The 12087-nt window shown below is 41.2% G+C and overlaps 1 protein-coding gene across 1 annotated transcript in view; it reads right to left on the bottom strand.

The window, feature by feature from the left end:
- LOC125236150 (phospholipid-transporting ATPase ABCA1-like) overlaps positions 1 to 12087 on the bottom strand; it is a 58693-nt gene that overhangs the window by 15063 nt on the left and 31543 nt on the right. The window contains 11 exon segments of the mRNA XM_048142849.1: positions 770 to 912; positions 1777 to 1928; positions 3860 to 3967; positions 5228 to 5375; positions 6325 to 6437; positions 7674 to 7756; positions 7759 to 7853; positions 9122 to 9325; positions 10030 to 10172; positions 10937 to 11042; positions 11375 to 11518. Coding sequence (XP_047998806.1) covers positions 770 to 912; positions 1777 to 1928; positions 3860 to 3967; positions 5228 to 5375; positions 6325 to 6437; positions 7674 to 7756; positions 7759 to 7853; positions 9122 to 9325; positions 10030 to 10172; positions 10937 to 11042; positions 11375 to 11518 — 1439 coding nt within the window.

A 12087-nucleotide genomic window follows, 5' to 3' on the forward strand; every position in this document is an offset into this window, starting at 1 on the left:
TTTCAATCTCCTAGCCTTACCGGTAATATTACCCGGTACTTACCAGCGTTAATGTTCCCAATAGTGGGCAGCCTGACGACCCGCGCGTTAGCCGCCTGTATGGACTCTGCCACGCGCCTCCTTTCAATCTCCTAGCCTTACCGGTAATATTACCCGGTACTTACCAGCGTTAATGTTCCCAATAGTGGGCAGCCTAATGACCCGCGCGTAAGCCGCCTGTATGGACTCTGCCACGCGCCTCCTTTCAATCTCCTAGCCTTACCGGTAATATTACCCGGTACTTACCAGCGTTAATGTTCCCAATAGTGGGCAGCCTGACGACCCGCGCGTTAGCCGCCTGTATGGACTCTGCCACGCGCCTCCTTTCAATCTCCTAGCCTTACCGGTAATATTACCCGGTACTTACCAGCGTTAATGTTCCCAATAGTGGGCAGCCTAACGACCCGCGCGCTAGCCGCCTGTATGGACTCTGCCACGCGCCTCCTTTCAATCTCCTAGCCTTACCGGTAATATTACCCGGTACTTACCAGCGTTAATGTTCCCAATAGTGGGCAGCCTGACGACCCGCGCGTTAGCCGCCTGTATGGACTCTGCCACGCGCCTCCTTTCAATCTCCTAGCCTTACCGGTAATATTACCCGGTACTTACCAGCGTTAATGTTCCCAATAGTGGGCAGCCTGACGACCCGCGCGTTAGCCGCCTGTATGGACTCTGCCACGCGCCTCCTTTCAATCTCCTAGCCTTACCGGTAATATTACCCGGTACTTACCAGCGTTAATGTTCCCAATAGTGGGCAGCCTGACGACCCGCGCGTTAGCCGCCTGTATGGACTCTGCCACGCGCCTCCTTTCCGCAACTACGTCGGCCGCTTCCATTTCGTTAGTGTCTACTGGTAAGGCCTTGCTACGGAATCTGAAAAGAGTATTTCAGGTTTTTGTTCATAATTAAATTAAATAAATTCAAGGTAGAGATGGGCCGAATATGGACTTTGCCGAATACGAATATTCGGCCGAACATTCGGTTCAGTTGTTACCGAATCGAACATTCAGCCGAATATTCGGTTACGCCATATTTTTAAAGGGGATGTTCATTTAAACTATTAAATGATTGATAATGGTTACATGCATAAGTGGATAACTAAAACGTAGTTAAAACAACTCTGAATCCTTCTCAACTACGGTTTTTTCATTTTTTTTTAAACAATTGTATTTATTTTTGACGCCTAGGTTTCTCTTTTTTTTGCAGTTCCTTAAAAAGCTACTAAAATAGGAGCTTCTTATCCAATGGAATAAGTAAGATCTTCAGTGGTTATTTACTTTGTTTATTCGGTAAATATTCGGCAATGCAACCGAATTATTCGGCCGAATACGATTAAAAACTTGCCGAATACCGAATATTCGGCCCATCTCTAATTCAAGGCATCAAAAAAGTGGTTGAAATAGCTAATTGAATACGTTCCTATGTATAACTCGCACCGGTATTCCCAAAAGGAGTAAGCAGAGCACAATTGGAACTGCGCTAGTTCGATTCCAGCCTCAGGCACTGCAAGGCCTTGGTAACTTTTTCTTCCATATAAATTACACATATGTGCCGTTATCTGGGTAAAGGGTTATTGTCGGTGGCGCTTACGTCCCGCGGCATCGTATTTGTATACGAGCATCGTTCATAACGCCGTAAGCGCCATCGACAATAAGGTACCCAGATAACGTCACATATGAAAGAACAAGTGACCAAGGCCTGCATTCTGTTTTAAGTATGACACCTTGTTAAGCTTACTTAGCAATAATTCCTTCGAAGTAGTCGTACTCGATGGCCAGGTTCAGTAGCAAGAGAACTGTCCCCACCAGAGCTGACGCCACGTAGTGGTATACTAGCAGATCGCTCGACAGCGGGTCCTTGTACGTGTCCATACCGAAACGCTCTAGCACCTGAAAATGTTTAAACAATTAGCGTTGTAATACTTCAGGAGCATTCCACGGGTTTTAAAGCATGAAATCAGTTTTTCGTTTTCTTTTAACCCCTTAATTGCCAAGAGTGGCACTGAGATTTTAGCAGTTTCATGTGCTCTGCCTACCCCTTTATGGGATACAGGCGTGATTGTATGTTATGTAAATCAGTTTTCTGTGCATAACTCTGTAGGTACATTACCTCAGAAAAAGACACTTTTATCCCAGCTAATTTGAGAAATTTCGCGTTTGTACAGGACATTGGTAGACTCTTTCATGGAATGCTCCTTCAATGGTTTAGAGGCCGGAAGACACATATGTACGAGTTTTGAATGATTCACGGTTATTTTCATTAGACTTATATTGACCGGGATATAGACCGTGATTACCTTTTTGATTTTTGTCGAGCTCCCGATATTTCGACGCAGTTGCATGCATCATGATCACGGAAAACGGACGAAGGCGGGTGGATGTTAAAGTTGCATAGACAGCGCGCGATCTACCCTCCTTCGCGCGCGTCGGCTGCGTTCACTTTCAGCGTTACCACTGGTCTCATTCACACTCGATGGTCTGTCCAAACACACTATACTCACAGTGTCACTACGTTTGTTCAATTCAGACTTCACCGGTTTTTTACACAAACAAATCACTGGATTGCATACATTAGATAGTTTGAAGCCATCCTCACGATTGAAATTTTTATATTTGTGAATCTCAATGGCTTCTCTTACCAATCTCGGTATGTAATGGCGTTCCGTCGAAATTATTACCTTAGGACTATGCAACTCGATCCAATGATTTGCACCCGACTCAATGAGATGTTGAGCAATAGCAGACTTGCGAGTATCGTTCTTTTTGACTGCAGCAATGTGTTCTTTAATGCGTGTGCGTGTGCAGTACAACAACGCTTTCAGGATGCTGATGGGGCTGCCTCGTCACTGTAGTGCATCCGGCATGTTTGCGGAGGCACAAGTTGACGGTTTTGCGGCTATCATGCGGAAGCGGGTTGCCTCTTTACTAAGCCGCTGGCGAGGCAGTACCAACAGCATCATGGTGGCGTTGTCGGATAGGTGGGACTCCCCTCTGCTACAGCACTGGACAAAACTCCATGTTGTAGAAAAATAAATAAATATCTAGGTTTAATAATTAGTCTGTAATTCCACTAACACTATTTTATAAGTTTAAATGTACATGTTACTAACAGCTATGGATTTTTTTATCCGAAATAAAATTGTTTTATTTATTTATTTATTTTTAATTCTGCAGGCAATAGTGCGCTTGGTCTGCCCTATGTAAGAACTGCCACAACTGCACTCAACTTTGTACACACCAGGTTTTTCCAGAGGAAAATTGTCCTTAGGTGACCGCAAGAACTGTGCAATTTTCCTGTCAGTTTTCCGTGATCATGATGCATGCAACTGCGTCGAAATATCGGGAGCTCGACAGAAATCAAAAAGGTAATCTCGGTCTATATCCCGGTCAATATAAGTCACATATGTACGGTCAGGGACTTCAATTGTTGATCCACTTCTAGCCCATTTTATACTGGACACGTCATAGCTTAACTACAAAATGACAAAATTATTGTGGTCTCCATATGGCTCAACAATTAAAGTATCGAATTTTTTTATGAAGCAGCAAAGTCTGCGAGCGATACTACTTACATATTTTTAAACTAAAGAAAAGTTCACACCTCCAAGGACTCGAACCTGCGAATTTCTGAAATGCCTAATCAGCTGACCAAGTGAGTCACGGAAGCCTGCTGGATGTGTGCGAATTTTCCATACCTTCCCTGCACTTGCACTTCCTCGGTTGGGATATACTTGTAGGTTCCTTCCTAACAATTCATATAGTAGTTACATCTTTAGCACATACCTAGAAAGTATTAAAAACTGAGAGAAAGTAAATGTTACCTGTGCCTGTACAGTGTTTTTGGCGATCTCCAGCAAAGCGTCGGCCAGTACGAACTGCGGGCACAACATGAACACTTTGTGCAGCACCCACCGCGCGTCGTCCGTTGCCTGGCAACCAAGGATTATTAGATAGATAGAATACTCTTTATTGGCACACCTCAGCAAAAGATACACAAAACAAATGATTATAAATAGAGGCAGACAACAGGCGGTCTTACCGCTAAAGAGCGATCTCTACCAGACAACCTTATTATTATTTATATAGGACTAGCTTTTGCCCGCGACTTCGCTCGCGTTAGAAAGAGACAAAAAGTAGCCTATGTCACTCTCCATCCCTTCAACTATCTCCACCTAAAAAAACACGTCAATCCGTCGATCCATTTTGCCGTGAGAGACGGACAAACAAACAGACACACACACTTTCCCATTTATAATACTAAGTAGTATGAATATCAATTTACAGTCTCTATACTAAGACCTGATTTAGACGGCGTGCGAACTAGCATGCGATTTTAGTTACATTGCGGGCTGTTGAGATACATACAATTTTGCGCAGCCATCAAATACCGCAATGTAATAAAACTCGTATGCGAGTTCTCGTACCGTCTAAATGGGCCCTTATCATGGGTTTCACTCTTAAAAGGCTGTCCCTCCACTCGTCGCGGTACTTACATACTTACTACACTACTGCGCTTGTTGGTAAAAGTAAGTTGAACAAATGGCTGAGATACGCGCCATACTCGTGAACGGGTGCTGTTTGTGAAGACCGGTCTGTTTCAGCTAATAGGGGCTATACTATTATATTGTAACATAAATTTTAAATAAGATTACTTTGAGGCACTCTGTTCGGTCCTTGTTTGTTTATTTTTTTTTCTTTCTGACTCTTGGAGACCATATACATCTCCAAGGAAAAAAGTAGATTAAGTATATACATTTTTTTTTCTTTAGTTGAGACATTAAGAGTCTTGTACAACTCTAAAGTTATTTTAGTTATCTTTTATTTGTATCAGTAGTTTTTTTTTCTAGTAGCTTTGTACTTTATATAATTTCTTGAAATTAATTTCCATAGAGTGTAATTTTTTTTTATGAATATTTTTGCTTATTAAATTGCATCTTGTTTTTAATGCATGTTAATTATAAGATGTAATGTTTTGAAAAGAAGTGGCCCGCCGAGTTTCTTGCCGGTCCCATAGTGGATACCCCCCTCCAACTTAGGGGGGACTGAAATCTTCTCGAGGCTGAGGCGTAGGGTTAGAGCCGGCGTAGTTTTATTTGACGTTCATAAGCGCATTGTAATATGCCTACTTGGAAAATAAATATTTCATTTCATTATTTCATTTCATTATTTCATTTCATTTCATTTCAAACCTGTGATTCGGAGATGATGTCCATGATGAGCAGTATCGTGATACCAGAAAGACCACAGAAGACATTAGCGCAGAATATGACCATAGTCGCGAGGCTGGGGTCCAGGAACAACTTCTCAAGCAGGTGGACTAGGCTGCCGCATGAGTAACTGAAATATAATAAAATATGCTAAGTAAGAAGGCACAGTAAGGCACTGGTCCCACCGCGAGCTAGTAAGCTATGAGCGGCTATAAAAACGAACAAAAGATGAGCACGCCCGTGCAAATAAAAGAGACACGGCGATATTGATAGCTCACCGATGGGCGAGTAACTATAAACATCGCCGTGTCTCTTTTATTAAAAAAAAAAAAAAAAAAAAATTATAGGACATTCTTACACAGATTGACTGAGTCCCACAGTAAGCTCAAGAAGGCTTGTGTTGTAGGTACTCAGACAACGATATATATAATATACAAGTACTTATATACATAGAAAACATCCATGACTCAAGAACAAATAAATATCTGTGCTCATCACACAAATAAATGCCCTTACTGGGATTCGAACCCGGGACCGCGGAGTAGCAGGCAGGGTCACTACCGACTAGGCCAGACCGGTCGTTAAACACGGTCGGTATTTACACGGCAGTGCTTATCTTTTGTTCGTTTTTATAGCCCCTTTTCCTTTCAGGTCCTGCGCTACCTCTCGAGGGGTGTATGTTGAACAAAATTGCGTAAATGAAAATAACCGAAGCAAACATTAAATAAACAAGCCTTCCTAGCAAAATAGGAAGTTTTAGTTTTCCAACCTTTACACATACACATTCTCGTATTGATTTGAAAGGAACGGCACTACAATGTTGCCACTTTTTAATTTCTACTCCTTTTAGCCAGACTTTCAACCAATTGGAACCCTAGGCCACTGTAGAACTATGTCATAGTGACGTTACAAATCAGATTGTAAGAAATCTCTTACTGCTTGTCATTTTGACATGGTTGTAATGGCCTAGGGTTCCAATTGGTTGACTGTACACGAGATTAATTTTGTATTTATGGTTCCGAAGTGCTTTTTCTTAGACATTATTTGTGTTTAACTAAGATACGTTTTATATAACTTACCCAAATAGAAGGAGCAGCAAGCAGATGGCGGGTAAATTACTCTTGGCCACGAACACGGGGAAACCGAACGCTTCCAGCACGCATACAGAGATGATTATGTTCAGAATCATGATCTGGAAAAAAACATTTCATAAATTAATTTAGGTGAGTAAATATAGCTTGCCAAAAGAGTATTAGAAATTAAAAAGTGGCAGCATCTTCGTGTTATGCCTTTCTCAAGTTACAGAGCCACTCCTGGCAATGAGGAGGCACACTGACATTTTATCCCGCCAGGCGGCGCCTGTGCAAGTGTCTAGGCATGTCACTGTCATTCATATATGTGTGAGAGAAAAAATATCTTCTCGCTCTCGCGTATGAAATTCTTTATCTGTGCAATGGACTTATATGGTGGCACCATCTGTCATAGTCTTTGAGTGTGCCTCCTCATTTAAATGGTTGAAAGAATTGCCCTCGCCCACACCACAATGGAACCCATATCCCACAGTCAACTTCTACAACACTTACAGCTTTATTTTATAAAACAAACTTTCACCCCCTCCCCCCCCCCCTCTGTGTTAGGTAAGTGAGGGTTTAGAAAGAGACAAAAAGTAGCCTATGTCACTTTCCATCCCAAGTATCTCCACATAAAAAATCTGGTCAGTTCGTCGCTCCGTTTTGCCGCGAAAAACGGACAAACAAACAGACACACTTTCGAATTTATAATATTAGTATGGATGAGAACGTCATGAGAGGTGCACTTCTGCTGACGGTTCCGTCGCTGATGAGATATATTGCTGCACCCGCCATCACTAATCTAATAAGTGACTTAATAAGTAAGTAAGTAAGTACGTATATCGTCGCTTAGCACCCATTATAGTACAAGCTTTGCTTAGTTTGGGGCTAAGTTGATCTTAAAAAAAAAAAAACTAGCTAGTAAATTCATTTCATGTTGTCAATTCTTCATCATGCATAATTTTTTTTTTTTCTCACATCTTACTAATCATAGTAGCTTTGTACTTTGTATAATTTCTTGAAATGAATTTCCATAGAGTAGGTACCTTGTCTGTTAAAATTTTTTTTATGAATACTTTTGCTGATTAAATTGTATCTCGTTTTTTTAATGCATGTTAATTATAAGATTTACACTAAGTAGACTAAAACATTATAAGATGTAATGTTTTGAAAAGAAATGGCCCGCCGAGTTTCTTGCCGGTCCCATAGTGGATACCCCCCTCCAACTGAGGGGGGACTGAAATCTTCTCGAGGCTGAGGCGTAGGGTTAGAGCCGGCGTAGTTTTATTTGACGTTCATAAGCGCATTGTAATATGCCTACTTGGAAAATAAATATTTCATTTCATAAAGTGACTCACAGCCATGTCGCAGACGCCGGCGGCCGCCCAGTAGGCCGCCGGGCTGACGCCGCTCAGCAGCTGCAGCCGCTTCTGCCCCCGCCCCGGTCGCTGACCAGGTGCGCCGCCGCACCCGCCGCTACCAGGCTGTACGCCACTAGCAGCATCCCTGATATGCCTGCGTCGGCCACGTGTTGTAATCTAAAAAAAAAGAAGCGAGTTGGATATCGTAGTTATGCCTCGATCACACCTTCTGTGGTCAGGGCCTTAGGCACTGGTCCCACCGCGAGCTAGTAAGCTATGAGCTATCGGCTATAAAAACGAACAAAAGATAAGCACTCCCGTGCGAATAAAAGAGACACGGCGATTTTGATAGCTCACCGCTGGGCGAGTAACTATAAACATCGCCGTGTCTCTTTTATTTGCACGGGAGCGACTATCTTTTGTTCGTTTTTATAGCCGATAGCTCATAGCTTACTAGCTCGCGGTGGGACCAGTGGCTTAGGTTAGGTTAAAGAATAGAATAGAATAGTTTTTATTTAACATCAGTTTGAACAAATTTATAACAAAGATAAATACAACACAATCTAGATGTTAAATTGGGGGCCCACTCAGCATATTGCCACGGCATGCCGAAGCGCTGATTTTCAGTGGGTCCCGGACTAAATAAACTAAGCTAAGAGCTAAACTAAAAATAAGCGACAGCACAAATATCAAACAGATGCGGAATACCGCCACTGTACAAGTAAATTGACAGCAGACATAAGACGTAATATTAACTTAATAACATAAAATGTATGATAGAAAGGACAGTAACATAATTTAAGTTAGGTTTTGTTAGGCAAACGTACGTTAAGAATCATTATTAACAATGAACCGAGGATTATTTATATAGGATTTACATATTTCATACTAAGAATCGTACCTCGACTTTTAAGCGCCACCTATTAAATACTATTATAACTACACTGACGATGCCTAATTTGTTTTTCAAAATGTGTATTGACATGATACCATGATTTTAAAATAAAGAAGCATGTCATTTATTCCTATCCATACTAATATTATAAGTGGGAAAGTGTGTGTCTGTTTGTTTGTCCGTCTTTCACGGCAAAACGGAGCGAAGAATTGATGTGATTTTTGAAGTGGAGATAGTTGAAGAGATCGAAAGTGACATAGGCTACATTTTGTCTCTTTCTAACGCGAGCGAAGCCGCGGGCAAAAGCTAGTAAGAAATAAAAGCACGCAAAATATTAGGGGAAAAGGATTATTTTGGCTACTTCCAGGCTGCGAACAGCGCCATCTAGTTTTAAGCCTAAAAGACCTATACATTTCAAGGGTACGCTTTTTTATATGGGCTTTGTCAGTGCAGTATTAAATTTTTCTTGGTATTACACAACTTCAACTGCACGTGACGATATACATATATAGCATCTGTATGGGAATAGTATAGTAAATTTGTTACTTACAAAGTGGATTTGCTAAGCTGCTCATGCGATATCTTGAGCGGGTGCGTGTACGCAACGATGTCAGCCCGCGGGCCCGCCACAGAGCGCAAAATGGCAGCGTTCAGCCCGTTCACGAAACTCGGCAACGCGTGGTGGCCCTTGTTGTTGTACCACGCCACTAGGTGGCTCACGTTGTTTAGTAGGGCTGATGAGTAGCCGCCGTAGCTGAAAGAGCGTAGATTTGTGAGAGAAAACACGACCTTACAAAAAAATGTTTCAGCAGCTTTTGCAATAGTAAGGTTTGCAAACCATACGACTGTACAATGTGCAAATGTTAACTTTGTAGTCTTTCTGTTATAGGCATTCAGCTCACGTGTTCATTATCAGGAATCACCAGGTTTTGTTCAAATTCGCAAAAAAAATTTTTCATCATTTTCATACATAATAAATGAATTTATTATTAAGAATAACATTCAAGTTAGTGTCAAGTGATTGACGGCACATGTAAAAACAAATAACATGACGGCACATGTAAAAACAAATAACATTAGGAATTGGTAAATGTTGTCACACACGTGTTCAGTAATTATATTTATTCTTTTAATAACTCGATAACCGTAAGAGTTAAGATGCTAGTTTCTTGGAGAAATTAATTGTATTTGGTCTAAAGAACCTTCCCTTAAAGTTAACGGAATTCAATAAAAACAGGTTGTAGTATTGATTATTTCTGATGTTATCGAGTAAAAGCTGATTTTCGCATAGCTACTGTAAGGATGTTAAAGTTTTCATAAAGAATGTTTTGTTCATACATAGATAAATATCCTGTTAGCGAGAATGAGGTACCTTAAATCTAACACTTCTTGTACATTGAAATAATGTGCGAAATGATCCTCATTCCGTATTCATCTATTCTTTTTTTTAAGACTTACCGCTTCTCAATATATATCTCTTGTGAATCGATGAGCCAATTATTAAGAGTGTCAGCATCCGGTACGAGCATCATTTCCGGAAGAGACGGTCTCTCGGTTATGTTGCAAACTTGCCGTATATCGCATCTACAGTCGGGCGAATCCTGGAACAATTTTTTAAATATTTATATGGCATAAACGGTAAATATTTCTTATAAGAAGAGTAATTTTTTACAAAATTTATGAACCAATTCGTGATATAGGTACGTGTTGGTTGAGAGTAGAGATGCAGCGAATAGTTGTTTGGGCGGATACCGGATACCGAATATTCGGCCTAACAATATTCGAACAGCAGAATTTTACCTACAATACCTACAATTTAAGCAGGGAGCGGGCGCGTCGTGCAGGTTTTGACTTGTTTCGTAGTGAACTTCGCGCAGAGTCCGTTTTAGTTTAAATGTTTATTTTTTTTAATAATAAAGGGCTATGATTATGAGTATTATAAGCGTAACCTGTTTTTTTTACATTTAATTTGTTTACTCCAAAATCATTCAATCAAAAATAGGATATCCGGTATCCGGCCGGATATTAAAATAAGGGCCGAATAGGCCGGATACCGAATAGAAACCGAATATTCGGTGCATCTCTAGTGTTGAGAGAGAGAGAGGGGGGTGGGGGAGAGATAATAAATTACAATCTGCAGAAGTATCCACAACCACATACAAAAAAATACTACTTAATAATAGATTTTAAGGTCAGTTACAGTTGCGAGCTTGCTTAAATCAATCAATCAATCAATTATTTATTCGATAAATCGATGTTGTCACAACTCATCTCGGTGTCCTAAATAGGTTACAGTATTTAAGACTATTTTTCTTGTTTATCTACAATATTTGAATTTATACAAAGAAGTAATTAAGTTTCTTACCTGGCTGGACCAATTCCTAGTATTGTCCTTCTGACTCTGTAGCTCGTCCAATACTCGTTGTACAAACGATGGATCCATGTCCTTTGAATACATCGCGGGGTGCGGTCTGGAAGAAACGTACATAGTATATATATCCTGGACTTACAAGTTTCGACAACTTTGATTACGTATAAATTAGATTGCCCGTGTGGTGACGGGTTAAGAATTTCACCACCCCCTTTCTTCCCGTGGGTGTCGTAGAAGGCGACTGTGGGATATGGGTTAAATTGTGGCGTAGGCGAGAGGCTGGCAACCTGTCACTGCAATGTCACAGTTTCGTTTTCTTTCAACCCCTTTTTGCCAAAAGTGGCACTGAAACCTGAGTAGTTTCATGTGCTCTGCCTACCCCTTCATGGAACACAGGCGTGATTGTATGTATGTATAAATTAGACGACTTACACTAGAAACTGTGTAGCACCAGGGTACAACTCAGGATGTAGTCTCAGAGGAACCTCGTTGTCTGCCGGCGGGCGGATCATGGAGAAACCCATGGCGATCACCACAAACAGAGAGGGCAGCACTAGTAGCAGGAACAACAGCCATCTGGTGGGAATAGGGGGGTTACCATGACGTGCTAAAGACGTTCAGTTTAGGTTGCGAGAAAGGGACACAGCTATAACAGTTACATAGCTCCGTCCCTCTCTCTCAACCTAAACTGAACGGCTTTAGCACGTCATGGTAACCCTCCAGGTATTTTTACTAGACGCATAACGGCCCGGCCACGACATAGGTCTCAGCGCGACAGCGGTGAGCGGCGGCCATACATTGGAGCTGAGCCATTTTTTTCAAAGTTTTTTTTTGATTTGGAAATTTTTATGAGGTTTCCACTCAGAATCGTGATCTCTTTCAATTCTAATAGGAGAAAAAAAGTGTCCCAAGATTTTTTCCCATTCCGTTACCATTTTTTCATACATTTTGTATGGCGGTAACGGAATGGAAGGTTCGAAAAAATGTATGGAAATTTTGGGACATTTTTTTCTCCTATCAGGATCGAAAGAGCTCGCGATTCTGAGTATTAATCGCGTAAAAAAATACCCATGTTACAAAAAAGTGGGGTGGACCACTTTGAAAAAAATGGCCCAGCTAGACACAGCGATGGGACTTTCCATTCG

The sequence above is a fragment of the Leguminivora glycinivorella genome, chromosome 18, assembly GCF_023078275.1.
Source record: "Leguminivora glycinivorella isolate SPB_JAAS2020 chromosome 18, LegGlyc_1.1, whole genome shotgun sequence".
NCBI classification, from domain to species: domain Eukaryota; kingdom Metazoa; phylum Arthropoda; class Insecta; order Lepidoptera; family Tortricidae; genus Leguminivora; species Leguminivora glycinivorella.